At 30.7% G+C, this 20329-nt stretch overlaps 1 protein-coding gene across 5 annotated transcripts in view; it reads right to left on the bottom strand.

Annotated features, from left to right (window-relative positions):
• The window catches only part of mbl (splicing regulator muscleblind), a 101023-nt gene that overhangs the window by 46387 nt on the left and 34307 nt on the right, over positions 1-20329 (bottom strand). For all 5 annotated transcript variants that reach the window (XM_016055188.4, XM_016055191.5, XM_016055192.5 and 2 more), the window contains exon 2: positions 1169-1375. In XM_016055188.4, the coding sequence (XP_015910674.1) occupies positions 1169-1348 (180 nt within the window). In that variant the 5' untranslated portion in view covers positions 1349-1375. The remainder of the gene's footprint in view (positions 1-1168; positions 1376-20329) is intronic.

Raw genomic sequence — 20329 nt, forward strand, 5'->3', positions numbered from 1 at the left:
TTTAAACGATTGAACACTTCGTTTGTTTATTTGTGGCTTGAAGTTAGGCTCGCAGAAAATGCCGTTCATGGGTTAAATTTAGTAGGAACAACACAACCTGTGACGTAGGCTATATTATACCCAATTTAAAGGTCAAAATTACCGGTACTGTTATTATTACGTTTTTGATTTTGCTTGATTTCTAAATTAAGAGTTTAGAAGGATTGTTTTCATTATTATATCAGAATAATGCAATCCTACGTTACATTTTTAAATAAAGTTATTTAAATCGGTGTCTGATCTTATTGATCGTTTTACAATTATTATTTTTTGGTGCAAATTACATTAATATACTATTATGTTACGATTAAAAAGATTCGTTAAATGATTTAGAACTTTATTTTCAGCTTCGTGCACAAAGTGATGAATGCTAAAATTGTATTTAAAATATACATCCATCCGTTTGGTAAGCAAAAATATTAAATTACAGTTGTGATTTTACCCAATTTGTTATAATAGTATACTTTTAATTTTAAATGTTATTTCTAAATAATTTATGTTCACTTATAGATCTAAGTAGTACCACAAGAGAAATATTTGGAAGCGGGAAGTGGAGGTACAAGTGTTCTAGTTAGTACATATATTTTTCGTTGAATAATTTCAACTGTTTTATGCCAAGAAACAGCAATTATTGCGAGGCAATCATCGGAGAAGGTGAGCGTTAGCGAAAAGGGGACTTAGCCCTGGTAAATAAATGGTTTTGAAAAATTAGTATCCTCATCACCTTAAAATTTATAAAAACTTTTTTTTCCAACAAATTTCATTCTTACTGCATTCGGATAATTCAATGTCTTTACAAGTCATCAATCTGGTTTTCCATCTGGCAAAAACGGAGTTAATGGACAACGAGTGATGGACCCTCTTAATTAAGTGTTACGTTTTCTTTGTAAACATTTGCCTCAAACTTTGTTGATATTCAAAGCCAGGAAAGCAGTTTCACCGGTTCTGTTAAGTAACGAACTCAACTTGTTTTTTCGTGTGAGAGGAATCAAAAACCGTTATTTGTTCAGATTTAAAACGAAGTTGATGGAAAATATTTACGTTTCGGCTATGAACTGGAAAAACAGTAAACGAAATGAAAAGATTATACACCTGCAGCAATGGAATCTTAAATAATCAAAGAACTTACTTTAATGGAGTCGTAGCAGGCGATGACCCTTCCGTTCTGGACTTCGACGTGTGAGGGAGGGTGGGCAAACTTGCAGTCGGTGTCTGATCGAGTGCACTTGTTCCTTTGGAACTCCCGGCATACTTCCAGCTGGAGCCACCGGGAATCTTTGATGGCTGCCAGGCTGCTCACCATGGCCATCGCTTCATCATCGACAAGGACGGATAGCTGCAACAGCACATTAAAATCAATAAGTTTAAGTACTTTACTAGATAAAATATAGATAGATTAGTGACACAGTGGTTAAGGATGTCATTGTGAAGATCTGGGGTTCTATCTTAGGTGGAAACTTCAAAGCTAACTAGCTACAAATTGATGAGTATCAACCGATAGTTCAAAGAGTCTATGCTAATTAATAATTGTTAACTATTAATTAAGTAGGAAAATTATTCACACTAAATATATGTATCTAATAATATTGTAGATAAATGAGATGATGATATGGTGAAGATCTGGGGTTCTATCCTAAGTGGTAACTTCAAAGCCAACCAGTTTCAAATTGAGGAGTATCAACCGATTCGAATGGTTCAAAGAGTGTATGTTAATTAATAATTGCTAACTATTAATTAAGTAATAAAATTATTTACTAAATATATGTATTTAATAATACTACAGATAGAGGTAATGATGTTGTGAAGATCTGGGGTTCTATCTTAAGTGGCGACTTTACAGCCAACGAGATTCAAATTGATGCCAATCTCAATAGTTCAAAAAGTTGACCGAAAGTGTGCTACAATTAATTAGTGTTAACTATTAATTAAGTTACGGAATTATTTTATGGTAGATAGATGAGTCACGGTTGCACAAGGCACTGAGCTGACATTGTGAAAATCTGGAATTCTATTTTAGGTGGCGATTTTTGAGCTAATGGTTTAAAAATTTGGCAGAAAATATGCTATAATTAAATAGTGCTAACTAGTAATTAAGTTGCGAAATCAGACACAAAACATACTCTCTCTCTCTCTGAATAAATATAACTTTTTTTAAACATATTTTAATATTTGATCCGCGAAAGATACGTAGTTAGTTGCAATCTTGAAGATAGAGACCAAATAGTTTCAGTCAGTAGAGCAGTCTGATTGAGACCCTTAGTGTTAATTTCCCCTTTTATGTTTTTTGCCATATCTCAGGAACTTTTTAAGCAAATCGAAAAAAATTTGGAAAAAATTATAAACTCATTTATCAGATTTGAACGACTTTGAATCGTTCATTACTTTTTACTATTTAATTTAATAACGGCCGGTAAATTTTTGGTTTGAAAAATATGCAAATTTTTTACAACACTTATTTAAATTATTTAATTTTCAATTTTAAAAGACAAAAAAATTTTTTTATTTTAGAGTTTTCCCTGGAGTTGCTTCTGCCTCCCTTGCCCATTTTTCCGACGTGTTGCCATGGATCGCCACCAAGCCTACCTTTTTGAATCCTCTTTTTCTTTTGCTGTGAGGTCACGTGCGCGTTCTTTGAGTCTACAGCATTCTTCGGATGCCCCCTGACGGGGCAGCTTTGACTTTAAGCTTTGATTTTAAAATTGAAAAAAAAAATTTTTTAATTTTATTTCTTAAAAGCTATTAACCGTTTAATAAACAAATGATTAATTCAATTATTCAAAATTACTTTGACCGGGAATTATCTCAGGATAAACGAATTTATAGTCGTGTGTAAAAAGTTTTCGATTCGCTTAGAATAAAGTTTCCGAGATTTGGCGAAAAACGCCAAATTAGGAACTTCAACTGCCGATCCCTATTGACTAAAGCTAATGTGATCATATATTTCATAGTGCGGCTAACCGCTCATATTTTAATTATGAAGAATCCAAATGCAGAGTTCAAAATTAACGATGGTCAGTTGGTCGGAGACCACTGAAATTTGACACGGACCCCCATACGATAATTATTAGAAGCACCCCGGACAAGTAATTAATGTAAAAGGATGGCATGTTTTGTTTTTGTCTCCCATTTTTGTTTTTATGGCTTGGGTGTGTTTTTGTCACAGAATATTGTATTTCATCATAACCAATTCCGGTTTGAGTAAAAGCGGAGCGTACAACACATGAGCGATATTTTTTTAATGACGAGAGAATTTGAAAAAAAGAGAGGTTATGGCCTGATTAATTCTTAAAATGTAGGGTTATGTTTAGGTGGTAATGACATATTTGTTTGAAATGTGTTTATTGCGATTTTATAGAATAAAAATTAAAGTTCTTTTTCAATTGGTTGCTGAACGATAAAATAAAACTATAAAGAATAAAATTAAGGAATTTAAGATCGTACTGTGTAATGATCCACAAAAAGAAGAAAAATAAATATAAAACAAAAAAAAGTGGTAACAAAATTGTAAATAGGTTTAATAAACAGTTTCTCCCATTAAAAATCGTAAAAAAAATTTATTAACTTATTTAAAAAGAATATAGACTTGTGCTCGTATTAATATTTTGAAGTTCTCCCTGGCTGAAAATTAATTAAAAACGAAACTATTTTGCTCTCACTTAGAAAAAAAAGGGCAATTACAGGTACAGACAATTCCATATTCTTTTTTTTATTTGATCTTAGAAATTCTGAGAGTAAGCATATAAAAAGAACGATGCATTTTTTCATCGATGCGAGCCAAAATGACAAACTGTCCCACACGGTTTCAACGCCACGCTACGACAAAGTGATGAACTATCAGTTAGATTGATGAATTGTTTACCGTTTTACATTATTACTTTTAATTCGATGCCTGCAACTGACGTAGTGTGGGTATCTCGATCCTGATTGATTGTCGAAGCATTAAAGTTGTCAGGTTCACAAAACTAAAGTATATTCGGGTCACAATAAAATACATAAACAAATAATAAATTTAAGTAAAATAAAAGAAGTAGACGAGAAAGAATTATATTTCAACAAATTCGATGCGCGATAATAAATTACGATTTATGTTAAATATTTTAATTTCGCACAATTTTTCTTGCTCTTAGATTTAGAGTTGATTATGCACAATATGAAACAATTTCGAATCACTAACTGAATTTATATGCACTCAACCCAATCTTAATTCAACCATTTTGAATGAAATAAAGCATAAAAACTCAACTTTAAAACAATAAATCGCAAAGAATTGTTATTCATTCATTTATGCTACAAATATGACCATCCAGAAATAAACAAAAATACGATAGAGATACTACATAATATACCGTTATCTACTGAATCAACTAGCCGTTTCCGTTAAGTGTCACTAGAGAGCGCTGTTGGTAGTTGGGACGGGAGAAACTCCAAGAAACGCGTCGTGATGACGTCATGGTAATTATTTTGCTTTAAAACATCTGAAGTATTACTGGAGTAAATGACTGAGAATTTTTGGTCATAAGTCATTCGTCAAAGAAGCCATAAAGCTAAGTCATGGCGAGTTCACCAACATGTGGGAACATCGCCAGATTCTGGTTAACACAGGTTATCAGATACCGATGATACACATAGGTGTATAGAATACAACAATATCGCTATCATCATCATATCGATTACGATGATGTCACGATTATTATTGGTAACTATAATAACCAAATACCGTATCATTGTTACAATCATATATTACGCTATCATTGTTATAATTATCGATTACGATAAGATCGATATACTAGTTTTCGGTACCATAACTTATGGAAAGAAATCTCGGGAATATTATACATAACGATAATTATTGAACACGAGATTATTGTGAGTGTTGATAGATTTTAATTAGGTAACGAAAATATTGATCAATGCAAAAATATTATAAATTTGTTAAATTGGATAAATATTGCGATAAGTTGTTAAATATCGACATTTTCTGACATATTAAAATTCGTACTTATCGGTTCTAGGGACGAATGTTCATGCTGGCGACAAGGAAAAACAATTGCCAACACATGATCTCTCATTCCTTTGACGCAGTTAGGACACTGGTGTCCCTTTTATATATTTTATTTTCTGACGCTCCAATTGGGTATACTATAGCCTACGTCACAGATCGTGTTATTCCTACTAAATTAAACTAGTAAACAGCATTTTCTGCGAACCTGATTTCTAGCAACAAGTAAAAGCATCAAACGAAGCGTCTTGTTTATAAGTCGCTACTCGCCAGGTTGGAATTGGGTATAATATTAAAAAAAAACACAACTACTTCCACTTAGTAGGAATAACATTTACCATGACGCAATGCTAAATTCTATGCCACTATCCACATAAATGCCACTATCCACATAAATCAATTATTAATCAAAAATCGAATATCAATTACTTTTCTTTATAATGCAATAAAATCTGGCGAGCAGCTATTTAAACGATCAAACACTTCGTTTGTGTATTTGTGGCTTGAAGTTAGGCTCGCAGAAAATGCCGTTCATGGGTTACATTTAGTAGGAATAACACAACCTGTGACGTAAGCTATAGTATACCCAATTGTATTAGTCTAGTTCCTTTGGAAATAATTTATTTTGTTGTTTTACCGAAGTTTATGAATTTAGTAAACATATTTAAAACTCAGTTTATTAATTAAACTAAAAGGTAAATGTTATTCCTAGTAAGTGGAAGTAATTGTGCTTTTTTCATATTATACCCAATTACAAGCAAAAATATATTTTGGTACTTTTTAAATATAAAAAACGGTACTAAAAATATGTTAGATTATCGAAATTATATGTGTACTAAAATAAAAAAAATTCGATAAAAAGTAGTAAATTTTCCTGTTCATTCATGTTGAAAAATTTATCAATAACTGATTTTGTAAATTAAAGAATGAATGATGAATAACTGTATCTCATTGGTATAAATACAGTATAAGACGCACTGTAAGATTCTATGTAAAATATTAATTATCAGGTGATACTCAACAACTTTAGTGTTCATACGCGGCTGAAACCGATTTACACTTGTTTATGTTCGTGTATTAATTGGTTGACGTTATAACGCATTACGTTAAAAATAAATGCAAATGGAAAGTATATAAAACATCTCCTCTATAAAAACCCATTAAATTTATGTTTAAATATAAGAGCATTGCATATAAACTCGTACAAAACATGTTATTCTTAAAAAACTACAGTGCGTCTAATAATTTGGCCAGGGACTGTAACTGCAAATTTGAAAAATTATCGTTTGGAAGTGAGCCGTGTTGCAATATTTTTCTCTTATTTTGACCTAAGTTAATACAAAACAGTAAAAAAAAGTATGAAAACTATGTTTAATAAAAATTCTGCGTCAAAGGGTTGAAACCGGTAAGTCCTGAGCCTTTTCCCCGCAAAAAAAAAAAAAAAAAAAAAAAAAACATGTTTGCAAGCGCGCCGTGCTTAAATATTGTGATAACCGCTATGAAAATAAAAGATTAATTTTTCCCCGAAGTTGTAGTTAATAAGGTGTATTTTGAAAATGAACGCATATGAGAGGGGGAGGCGAAAGTGCGCAAAAGAGAATCTATTTTTAGAGAATCTATCGTGTTAGAGAAAGAGAAACGGGACGTCTGATGAGATGGACGACTTCTTGCATATGATATGTAAACATTTCCTTATAAGACACTACTTCAGCTTCACTCTCACTCCATCCATATTGTACAAATTTTTTTTTAAGTCAGTTTTACGAACGTGGAACAAAATGAACTCATTTCGGCAACGAACTCTTTTTAATTTATTTCAAAGAATTTTTTTTAATGAGAATTAGGGACGGGAATGACAAAACAAATATTTATTTTTTTTCACGGAGTGCATTGAAGTAAAATTGGTTTGATGCTAGTCTTTTATATTATTATAGCAGGTGTATAAATTAAAAAAATTTAGTCAATGGTTTCAAGGGCCAATAATAAAATAATATTTTTAGTCCGTATCATTTTCACTGGTCTGTTGTACATATTTCTGTTAAATTTAAAAAAAAAAAAAAATGAAAAACTACATTATAGAGAAGGCGCCGTGTCATTGTTGTGATGAAAAATACTATTTTCTAACAAAAACACTAGACTAAAACACGAAAGCGAAACTAAAACTTATAATTATTTTATAATGGAACGAATCAAATTTTATTAGTCCCGAACCGTTAATTTTAGTCCGCTATTAGTCCATTAATTTCAAATCCTGTTCATAGTCTTCTCAAAATTAAAAAAAAAAACAGGTGTTTTTATTAACATTAATTTTACTTATAAAATGAATAAATTAATTATCATTAGTATAATATTAATAATTATTATTATTTATTTATAATTTTTTTATTTTTGTGTTCTAAAAACTTCCTAGTTTGAATTCCGAGTGCTGCTGGTGAATTCGTAGTGGAAGATATTCATAGTGGAAACTGCAGGTCTCGATCTGCCCAGTGGAGTTTTTCCGGGTATCTGTTATTCATGAAACGAATGTGTGAATAAGTTTCACTTTAAAGTTCTACACAAGAACAAAAGTTCTCTCAACAACTTGTCAAAATGGAGTAGACCGAGGAATAGATAATTTTAAATGCGCATTTAATTTTCACAAACAAACTGTGAATAATATTCAGTCTACTCGGCTTGGCGGCATCTTTTGAAACATGACACGTAAAATACAATCGTCATCCAATTAAATTAGAATAGAAAAAAATATAGCTGGCCTTATTTTGAAATTTTAATTTTTTTTTCTTCTTCTGGAAAACGATTTTGATGGATTCTGTTCTGTAGACGAATGATAGTCTATCATATAAGTTTGTTAAGAAATAACATCAAGAGAACGAAAATCAAAAATTTAACCTAAAATCCTAGACGAGAGGAAAGTGGCCTCTAATACGTTGGATGATATGCAATCGCTTATTGCCGGTTATAAATAAATAAATATATGTATTTCAATACTGCAGAATGAATAGATAAGATCATGACTTAATAAATAATGTAATACGACAAAGGAATCATACACAAAGTATAAACAATTGAATTGTTCGAGAAAGGATTATTATTCTACAAATCCGATGACATTGAAATATTGATTCACGGGAAAAGACCGTAAAAAAAGTGAGAAAAAAGAAGAAAAAAATATCTTTAATCAATTATTAATCTAATGATCAGATTTTTAAGAACTAATACAGTAAAAATTCGATATAATGAGTACGGCATATTAAGAGATAATGATCTGAACCAGAGTTTCTTAAACTGTGGGTCGCGACCTACAGTTAAGACAATATATTAAATAATTTAACAATAAAGAATTTAACCTAGTAGTTGAATATATATTTTTTATTGAATTATAATTTTATGTTTGTCACGTATTTATAATTCCCACATTGTTCTGGGTCATAAAAATCCAAAATCAAAGTCAATGATCTAAAACTGCAAAAGTATATTGCAGTACAAGAGAAAAAAACTGTCAGTTTCACACACACGTGTTATGGATTTGAGTCGTGCTTATGGAGCACCACAAAATTTTCGCAAATATTATGGGATCTCCACACCAAAAGTTTAAAGAAACCCAGATCTAAACATTTCGACAATCAATGAAAGTTCGATGCGAACATATTACACGAAGTCGTCTGTAACGTTAAGTTTCCCAAACGCTGTCATGCTAATGCTAACATTAAAGATACATAAACAGCATATTTATAATGAGTTAAAAAGTTTGCTATGGCAACAGTTTTTTCCTCCTAAGGAAATGCAATTTTTAGCTGTTAATAAGACCAGTATTATAGGAGAAAGGTTTAGATGGAAGAGAAAATTTTATTTATTTCTAGTAACAATACAGGATAGTCAAAACCGAACATTGTTTTTCCTTAGCACAATTTTAATCCTTTATTTTTTATAAAGCAATGTGTGGACGACCACCAGTGCCGTTCCTGGCGGGTATGCAGCGAATGCCCCGCACGCAGGCGCCCAATTTAAGGGGCGCCAAATTCATCAAAATTTAAGCATAGTATATAGGGGCGCACAAAATTATTCTTGCACGCAGGCGTTCGCCACCCCAGGAACGGCGCTGACGACCACCAACTACATTATCTTCTTTCTATCAAAAGAAAAGCTCTTCCACTGTATTTAAAAAATCCTGTCATACATTTCAAAAGAATGCGCCTTTTTTTGACCCCTTATTCCCTTCTTGACAACTTACAATTCACCTATTCACTGTTATCCCCTATCAGCAAAATAACTTGGGGCCCTCATTGGGTCAATATTCATGAATCTTGGCTCAATAAGGGTTCAACGAGCTGTTAATTTCCCCGTGTTTGCCTTAAATAGAATTGTTCAATTTACCCGATATTTTACACCCATTTTACAATTAATATCGGCTATATATAGAATTATCAGATTCACCCGATATTTAATATTCATTAAACAACCAATACAAGCCATATATTGCCCCCATAAGGCCCTATATATAGGACCAATATTAAAAAATCTAGACATCGAAATATTGTTCGATGAACCAAGTTTGAGCCCAACTTGGGCCAAGGTAAAATTGTTGCTCTATTCTACCTGTACCTGTTATTGTATATCTACCTGTTATCAAAGACTTCAAAAGATATTGCACTTCAATTCTTCAATAATTAAATTATGAAACTTTCTTTGCACTGTAGAAACTGGGTAAGAACTAGGTGTAACAATATAACTCCGAATTTATTGTTGAAAAATCCAAAATATTGCAGAAAGGCACAATTCATATCAAGTTACATTGAGCATTTACTTGCACTTTGACTCTCTGAAGGTCTGTGGCATTCAACGTTAACCACAAAGTAAACAAAATAATGTAAATAAAAGGAGGATAATAAAACATGCCTTTATATGTGTGTGTGTAATATAATTTTGGCAACTACTTAATTTCACTACACCACTTTTGATGTAAAGTAGTTGCCACCATTTTTGGTCTTCAGACATAATAAAATATTTTACAGTTTGAATAAGCATGCTCTTTCTTCCATTAAACTCTTTATTGTAATTACTAATAACGCATTTTACGCATTATAATTGTTATTAAATAATAAAAATATAATGTATGTATAAATATATTAGCAATAACTAGAAACGTAATATTATATTTAAATAAAAAAAAAAAAATTTAAAACAACTTTTAAAACAATAGTTTTTTCAAAGTTTTTTTTATTTATTATTTAAATAGAATATTACGTTTCTTACTATTATATATCTAGTGTTATAGAAAGAAAACAGGGACAGTTAAAATAATTTATGTGTATTAGTGTGTCTCGAATCGGAGTATCAACCAGCAATCTCAAAGAATTACAATAATATTTAATAACAGAGATTTTCAATCCTTTTCCTCAACATATCATTGAATATTTTAGCGTAGAAATTTTCACAAGAACGAAAGAATTTGTACGGATAGTGCAAAATATTATTTACATGATTCATATTATATTATATTATATTCCAACTCTCGAAATTAACGGTGTTCCAGACCACTAAAATTTGACTAGGATTACCATAAAATTATTATTAATGGTTTCCTTAAACCAGCAAAGTAAAGGCATAGTATGCTGTTTTTTTTTTCTTCTTCTTTCGATTGTTGTTTTTATGGTTTGGTTGGTGTTTCTTACTATATATAAAAATCGTAAGATGGTGTCACAGTTTTCCGTTGCTGTCCCTGCATTTTTATTGGCCAGAAAATCATATGGTAGGATCCAGTTTTCCTACATTAATTTTCATATTTATTTTGTAGTCATCAGCATAAAATTAATATAAGTCATAAAGTTTTTGTTTTCCTATCAATATTTTTGTTCCTTAATTTAAAGGTTAAAATTACCGGTACTGTTATTATTACATTTTTGATTTTGTTTGCTTTTAAAATTAAGAGTATAAGAGAATTGTTATTATTATTATTATTTGGATAACGTAATTCTACGTATACAATAAGAGTGATTTGATTTTTTGGCTACAAAAAATATGAATTCATAACGATTAATTTTCCTTAAACACCGATAAATCCGAAAGACCGCTAATTTAAACCTTTTAATTGCACAAAAACGAAAACAAATTTGATATTCAAACCAAATGAGACATTTTGCTCAGTTTCAGGTACGTGGATGCACAAAAATTACTAATTTAATGCAATAAGTTTTCACCAAGTTAAATTACGCGCCGTTAAAATAAATAAATAAAACAGCAATAAAAATAAAAAGTGTAATTTTTTCCGTAAAATAACTGAAAAAATAACGATCACATACATAAAATTTTAATATTAAAATGCTCCTTAAACGAAATTATATATTGTTTCATCTAATAGATTTTGAGCTATGAGAAAGAAAATAAGAAAACGCGCTTAGCGAAAATGATCTAAAACAGTGGTGGCGCCAAAGCGGTAATTTTAACACAATGGAAATCTCCCAAATATTTTCTTAAGTAACATATTGTAAAACATCATTTTAAAAGATAAAACTAACATTGAGTAAAAAACAATTGTCTTCAGATGGCATAATACTTTTTTTTTATGAGTTGAGTATGTTTTTTAGTAGCCTCTTTAGAAACACAACCAAAAAACGTGTTCGTGTTTAACAAAAGAGATTACAAATGTTTTTTTTCTTTCTGCGTCAACGATATTGTTGAGCATTAAAAATTAAATGAAATTGTCTGGAAAAAATATCCCCTCATCCCAAATAAAACAGAATACAGTTCCCATACGATTAATCTTTGAACACTAAAACTTCATAGAAGTTTATAGTGTTCAGTGGTTGTTTGCTTGTGAGTTAATTATGATTAATTTGACTAAAAATTCACTCCATCACCAAATATTAAAAAATATAACTTCAAAAAAGAATTTATTTAAAATACTAAAAAAGTGTCCTTCCCCTAAAAAGACTTTTCTTCTCCGAGGACATTCTAGAAATCTGATGATTCATAAGAGGTTTTAACATTAACTACGTTTAGAAAAATTTTCTGTCAGTAAAGATTATCGTTTGACTTCTATTCTAGTTACCACTTGAATTCCTGAAATCTGAAGATTTATACGAGGTTTTAACATAAACTACGTTTTTTAAGAAATTTTCTGTCAGTAAAAATTATCGTTTGACTTTTATTCTTGTTGGCAATTTCAAAGTTATATTTCATACTTAGTTATTAGAAATCAGCATTAAAGATCTTACGATTTAAATATGAGTAAGAATTAGAGTTTTAAAATTAGGCCGGAAAAAAATGATTTTCTTTCACCGTGTATGTGGCGTATTTTTTAAGAGCATAATATTGGGAGAGATTTCGTTGAAAATCGGTTGTATCCTGTCTCAAATGGAGGAAGTGACGCACCCCATCCATATACTTTTACACAGGACGCTTTCTAAACAAACTGATAAGGCGACAGAAATGTTTATTCTAAATCTCTCATCGTGTGACTAAACTTGGATGCCGAACACACAACGAACACTTAACTCCTCTCTCTCTCTCTCAATTGAACAAATGCTCACATTTTTTGAACAAACACATGTCTCGTTTCTACCTACGACTTTTCACTTCGGTTCAAAGCTTATCTATAAATTAGATATTTTCAATCTGACAGCGGAATTTTAATTTTAAAGAAGTTTCAGCGGTACTTCTTTACGGGAAGTATGAGTTACACAGCTCACTGCAATCCGTTGACGAAAATTTATTTTTTGCTTTTAGTTCCGGATCATTTAAATGTTACGTAAGCACACAGGTTGAAAGGTTTAAGATAGTTCAATTTTTTTTTAATTGATAAAATAAAGTATAAAATCCACACACAAAATTTAGATTTAGAAATAAAAGTTGAATTCGGAAGAAAAGGTTGGAAAAAAATTTCTTATAGGAGGACAAGAGTTTTGACTCCAAAAGGAAAACATAAAAGATTCCTATATAATTTTCTGCTCTAAATTTTGTATAGTTAATAACTTCGAATTTGTTATGTATAAAGGTAAATCCATCATTTAAATATAACCTAAAGTTAAAGTCAAAGCAAAAAACAAGAAAGGGGGTCTAAATTTTAAGGCTCACGTTATATTTGAACGCCCCCCTTTTTATTTTATTTTTTCTATTTTTGTTTGCATTGAAAACATAGGCACAGGTAATAAATAATTCTTTTGCTGCAGAAGTGAAAAAAACTGTTAATAAATGCTAAATTTTTCTTACACATATGTTAGCACATAGGTTATTATGATACTTAAAAAAAGTGATTTCTACTTTATTTCCAAGTAGATTAACGCTTCATTATTCGTGTTAGAAGACTAACTTATACCAGTTTTTGAAAATCGAGAAATTAAAGAAAAATTTTTAAAAACAGCAAAAATTGAATTTTATCACTTTTATCTTCAATTTAATAAGAATTTTACCGTATTCTTATTTTGTCTTTTAAATTTCTTTAAACTACGGGCTTATTTTTTTCGACATAAAAAAAAGAGGAAAGATAAATACATATGAGCATGTTTTTAATTTATAGTCTATGAGTCGTAGTCTATTGGTTTCCATGATCCCAATTTTTGGCTAAAACTTTTACGCCCAAATGCAGAAAAAAAATAATAAAAATAAAGAGCTGTTCAAATATTACTTAAGAATGTTTTTGGCACTTCTTGATTTCCCTTCGTCAACCAGCAAAAATAAGTAAAATATTACTCCTCCGCCCCCATGTTTACGAAAGAAATTCCTAATACCAAATCCCTTGTTTTTTGCTTAAACTTTAAATTTTACTGTAGTCGTGTAACTTTAAAAATTTCAGGATTAAATTCACATAAAAGATATAACTTCGCGGAAAACAAAATTCACGTTGAAATTTTATTTTGAAAATTTTTAAAACTACTTAGAAATTTTTTCGAATTTTTTTTTAAATTTAAATTTAATTCAAAATTTTTCCAAAGTTTTTTTTAATATATTTATTTTGGATTCAAAAAAAAAAAAAATGAGGGGAAAAAAAGGGGATTTTAGTGTCGTACGTAAGCATTACTCGTATCCCTCTTCCTTCTTTGTCATCAAAAATAAAAAAAAATCTCAAAACCCCTCCCCCCTTCTTGGTGCTTAGGAATAAATTCCAATAGAAGATATAAATTTGCGGAAAACAAAATTTACGTTGAAATTTTATTTTATAAAATTTTAAAACTAGTTGGAGAAATTTTTTCTAAATTTTCTTTTTCCAAATGTAAATTTTTAATAAAAATTTGAAATTTTTACTAAGCCTTTTTGTTACACTAATTTTGCATTTTTTAAAAAAAATGAAATTTTATTGTCTCAAGTAAGCACTGCTCACGCCAATTCCTCCTCCGTTGACAGCAAAAATAAAAAAAATTACAAAATCCCTCCCCCTATTTGGTGCTTAGGTAATATTTGAACGACCCCTTGAGATAAAATTCCTAATCGTTTTCCACGAAAACAAACATTTCCTGAATTTTGGTAGTTTTCCTTTAAAGATATCGATGAAAAACTACACGGAAACTATAAGAGATGTCTGCTAATGAAAACTATAGCTTGTGTTCCATATGCAAACATCTCTGAAAGGGAATATTATACATTTAATAATTGCTCATGAAATACCCGGTGGGGAGGGAGATATTCAACACAGAAGGAACATTTTTACCACATAATAACGGTAAATTGGCTTAGTTTTGGGTGTGACAGCTGCGGCTTTGGCATTGGATGCGGATAAGGCACCTCCAGCATATTAAGGTTGCCTTGCGGCAACAACCTGTGATCATTGGTGAATTTGAGGAGCCCTGCCTTCCAAAAAAAAAAAAAAAAAAATTCCATCCTTCCGACCAAAACTACATAACAAATGTAAGAACGGTTGTTTATCCAATTAATTTTAAAAAACTTCGAAAAAAACACCAAAATTACTACATTTAATGCCAGCATATAGAGATACTAAAACAAAATATCGAATGATTTATATCTTTCAGCATTTCAATACTTTAAGGAAAAATTTTCTTTACCAAATTATCAGACGCACTATAATATTCTACGTAAAATCTTAATCATCAGGTGATACTATACAGCTTTATTGTTTTTACGCGAATGAAACCGGTTTACACTTGTTTACGTTCGTGTATGAATTGGTTAACATCGCAATGCAATACGTTAAAAATAAATGCAAATAGGAAGTACATGAAAAATCTCATGAATAAAAACCCATTACATGTATGTTTAAACATAAAAGTATTTGCATACAAACTCGTGCAAAACGTGCCATTATTAAAAAACTACAGTGCTTCGAATAATTATTTTGCTATACTATTATAATACCTGATGTAATAAATATTCTATATTTATCTAATATATCGTCTAATTTAACAAATCATTGAATTTATATTATATATCGTCTAATTTAATGAATTTAGAACGTAAACAAGTACAAACCGGTTTCAGTCACATAAAAACAATAAAGCTGTAAAGTATCACCTGATGATTATAATTTTACATAGAATCTTATAGTGCGTCTCATAATATGGCCAGGGACTGTAATTCAGAGGTTTATATAAAAATAAAAAAAAAACATACAGTCCTACCTAATAAAAAAAAATGGCAGAACTTTTTCCGCTGAAAAAACTTTTTATAATTTAATTTCGTTAAGAAGTCAAGAATCTAGAACGATTCAAATAATTTTTAATACAAAATATAATATAGATACTGCAGGTGAGATTTTTTTTATTCTAAACATAGCTCAAAAAGCGTGTTTAAAAAATGAACATATCTAACAAGGCGTATTTAAGGAAATGGGCTCAAAATGCGCATTTAGGAAAATAAAAATAGCTCAAAATGTATATTTAAAAAAAAAAATGAATGTGGCTCAAAATGCACATTCTCAATGTTTAGCCGAAATTTTAACAACTAATCAAGGAATTTTGTTTATTTTTCTTAAAAACTAAGCGTAATCATTGCGGAGCGAAGTTTCGAACTTGTGGGTCGGGCTGACTTGGGTGCATTACAGATGTAATTTTTTAGGCGATTTTTTCAATCCTATTCAGATCCCTGAGCGATAAAGTGGTATTTAAAAATCTAACTGCGTAAATTTACTGGCAATATTTAATTTTATAACAGTCGTTGAACAGCCGACCCAATCCTTTCGGCTGACGACTACTAATGTTCTATTCCGAGGCCTTGTAAATTTGAACCCAATCCAGAAGACAAGAGTACTCCTGGATCTAGTATTGGAAGAAATTTGCCTTCGTGGAGGACTTTTTTAATGGAACTAACCCGCATTCGCGTTACATGGCGAGGAAAAACTATGAAAGCCTCCCACGGTTAGCCTGACGTCAAGAGAACTCTAACCCATGATCCGTATACCACTGAGTATATTTCACGTCAGCACTGCTGTCGGTGCGAACCGGGTGCGGAATTCATATCGACCATCCATTGCTAGGATTCCAATCCGGGTCACCTCATTGAGAATATTTGTGTAAAATATTAATAGTTCGTATATGGCTGCAAATTTCGACTACTGTCTTTCCCTAAATACATTTTTTGCTGTAGTAGAGGAAAGGTAGAAAAGTTTAACTCGTCATAAATATACAATACTCTCGATATGTCGAAAACCTTGCTATGTCAAAAAAATATTTTTCCCCTCGGGCATTACATATCCACCTAATGCTAATTTGAATTCCTATGTCGAAGGGTTTCTTATCAAAACCTACGTCTATATATATATATATTTTTCAAGTTAACGACGGTTTTTTTTTTTTTTTTTTTTTTTCCCAAGTAAATCCAAATCAAGACGTAAGTTCATTATAAACCAATTATTTTCTATTTACTGCATAATTATTTTAGTCTTACTTTTAAAAATAAAATTAGCATTGTTGTATTTCGTTAACTTTTAGTTAACTATCATTACATATATATATATTAAATAAGTTATTCTTATGTTACATATGACTATACTTTATAGTGTGATATTTTAGAATATATTTTTCTACTTTTCAGAACATATTTAGTTCTGAACTTCGTTATCTCGAAAACTCGCTATCTCGAAATGTTTTTTAGCGTCCTTTCAACTTTGAGATATCGAGCGTATACTGTATTAGCATTTTGACGTCGACTTGAAAATGTGTCGTAATAGCAGCGTAATTCTCGTTATATGCCATACTCGTTACATCGTGCTTTTACCGAACCTTTCTTTAACAATTTATTGGCTGCTACCCCTGCAGGGTGGGTAGCCAAATCTTTCAACAACAACAACAAAATTAAGCACCTTTTAAGTACTTGTTAAGCACTCAAAAATATTTTTAAACACTATATAAATTGGCAAAATGAAAAATAATTTTCAAAGACTTTACATGATCATGATAAAATAACTAATTTCTGACAGAGGACTCTTTTCTTGATTATATTAGCCATTAAAAAATGATCAAGAGATTTTCCGGTTTCATATCAGAAGGTAGAAAATGAAACTTGAAATGCAACAGAGTTGCACATGAGAGTGCAATAATCTCACCGAACCCAGATGAGAAGGCGGACACGCGGACTCGCAAGCATTTCATCAAACACGTAAAATGATTGGCACTGTTATAAGCTATTGTTGAATGAATTGTGGAAATGTTGGATAGAACAATGTAAAAAGCACGCTTTTGCATAATACTTGGTGAGAATCAACATGGTAAAGAAAAAAAAATCTCGTTTTCGAAAAGGAAAATTAAGCACTTTTTAAAAACACCCAATGAAAAAAGTACCTTTACGGGCTTTTAAAAAATAAAATTCGAAAATAAGCACCTTTAAGCACTTTTTAAAAGCACTACGCACCATGCCCTGCATTAAACTTCCTATCGCTTTTCTCCCCTCAGTCAGCAAATGAAAACTTTTAAAAAGTTTTAATAAATTTTAACTGAAAATGAGTGAAGACGACGGAAAGACTACATTTCTCAGAACTAAGGAAAAAGAGATGTCATATCTTCTTTTTATTTGTTTCCTTCTATTGCATCTTCCCCTAGCAATAAGATTGCTTTATCGCCAAATACATTTTCCACTTCAACTATCAAATAAGCCCAGCATTATTTTCATAATGGGGATACGTACTAGCTCTTGGCGACAAGAAAGTGCCAGGGATTAAAAAAACAAAACTTTCAGGGCGCTCTGCCTGGCGCCAAAGCAAGGGCGGTGCACCTAAACGCGATGGGGGCTATCGATTAATTAAGTCGAGGCTTTGAACATACAGACAGGTCGATCAATATGGATCTCAAGCATTGACCTTATCTTTCTCGGCCGCTAGAAGGCGCTCTCGTCTTATGGATCCTATTATCCCATTTCTTTCTACCGGACATACGTTTTTTTCTCTCCCTATTTACCTAAAGTAATGTCTCTTATTACCCCCCACGTCAGACAAATATCATACTTTAAACTTTCATATAGCCGTCTTAATAAAATAAAATTGGAAATTTTCATAGCTTGCAGAATTTTTATAGAATTAAATCTTTGTTAGATGCGCGTTTTTTAATTCAAAGTGGCCACAAAAACTCAGAAAAAAATTCCTGATTTTTCTCTGACATTTCCAGATTGATATTATCAAACTTCTCTAACTTTTGTAGGTATAAATGTTATTAATTTTTCAGTTATGCCTAATTATTGCACTCTATATCATGAAACACTTTCACTTAACATTAGAGTTAAAAATAAAATTCCTACGAAAGTAGTTTTTTTGGAAAAATATTGGATTTTAGATACAACTTATTGCAGGTGCTAATTACTTGAGCCCAAAAATACCTATATGTCTAGTTCAGTAAAAAAACTAGCACCTTTTGTCGTCATTGAACAGTTGACCTTATTTTTTGGGTTTACGACTACTAATGTTCAACTCCGAAGCCTTTTAATTTTGAACCGAATCCGGAAGATAAGGAAACTCCTGGATCAAGTATTGGGAGAAATTTGCCTTCGTGGAGGAATTTTTGATGGAACTAACCCATATTTGTATTACATGGAGAGGAAGATCACAAGAACCTCCCACAGTTAGCCTAACGGCAAGGGGACTCTAACCCACGATCCGTCTACCACGGAAGATATTTTTAAGTCAGCACTGTGGTCGGTGCAAGCAGGATGCGTAATTTGTATCAACCAGCCATTGCTGGGATTCGAACCCGGGACACCTCATTCGAAGGCAAACGCTCTATCTCCTGAGCTCAGCACCTTTTGTTTGTGTTGGACCAAAGTAACCCTGCAAGAACCAAAGTAGCTCATTAGCGTCGTAGTCAACAACAAATCTGCAGATCTTGGGACATGTGCCCCGAATACCATCTTATGAATCCTGGGCTGCGAATAGGGTCCCGCACTCTCCTTCAAACGTTTAAAAAGTTGGCATTAAGTTAAGAATTAAAACGCATGGAGTTTGAAATTGTATAATTATGTGGTAAATTGATTTACCACTTCATTAAACCCTACACTTTTAAAAATATGAACTTAATAGTTCATATTTTTAAAAGTTTAGTCTAAGCCTTGCCACAATTTAAATTATGAATTTTTTTTTACTTTGATCGAAATACTTAGTAGAAAAGGGAAGCAGAAGAGGAACATGTTTCCATTAAATAAAAAATTCAATTTTGTAACATTTATCAGTATATTTAAAAAAAAGTTTATATTTTAAAACAATCACAAATGATTTAAAAAATTTAATTAAATAATTTAAAAAATATTTGTGATTATACAAATAATTCTAAACATTATTTGAGACTGTATTAAGTTTACAAATAATTCTGGACATGAGAGCACGCATTAATTGAAATTTATTAGAGGTTTCAAGTATTTAAATCAGTATATGTATAGAAATTTTAAAATATTTGAAAACTACAATAATAATTATTTTTGTAGCACATAAATATTTATTTAATTCCTTCTATTAGTTCACGCTCTCCCTATATCTTGTTCAAATTTTCAATTTACTTTTTTAATCATCCACTCAAGTTCTAATAATTTTTTCAAGTATTAATTCATTAAATTTAATTAATTAATTTTTAATTAGACTTAGAATTAAATTCAGACATTTTTTCAATTATTTAATAAAAAGTAACTAACATAAAATTTTTCATTGTTGACCAAATAGGAATTTACTTTAAATTTTTTTTCTTTATATTACTTGTTTTGATGATACAAATAAATTATCAAATGCCAAAATTTAATTAATTAATTTTTAATTAGACTTAGAATTAAATTCAGACATTTTTTCAATTATTTAATAAAAAGTAACTAACATAAAATTTTTCATTGTTGACCAAATAGGAATTTACTTTAGATTTTTTTTCTTTATATTAC

This window comes from Parasteatoda tepidariorum, chromosome 2 (genome assembly GCF_982258835.1).
Source record: "Parasteatoda tepidariorum strain Cologne lab strain chromosome 2, Ptep-v5.0, whole genome shotgun sequence".
Taxonomy (NCBI): domain Eukaryota; kingdom Metazoa; phylum Arthropoda; class Arachnida; order Araneae; family Theridiidae; genus Parasteatoda; species Parasteatoda tepidariorum.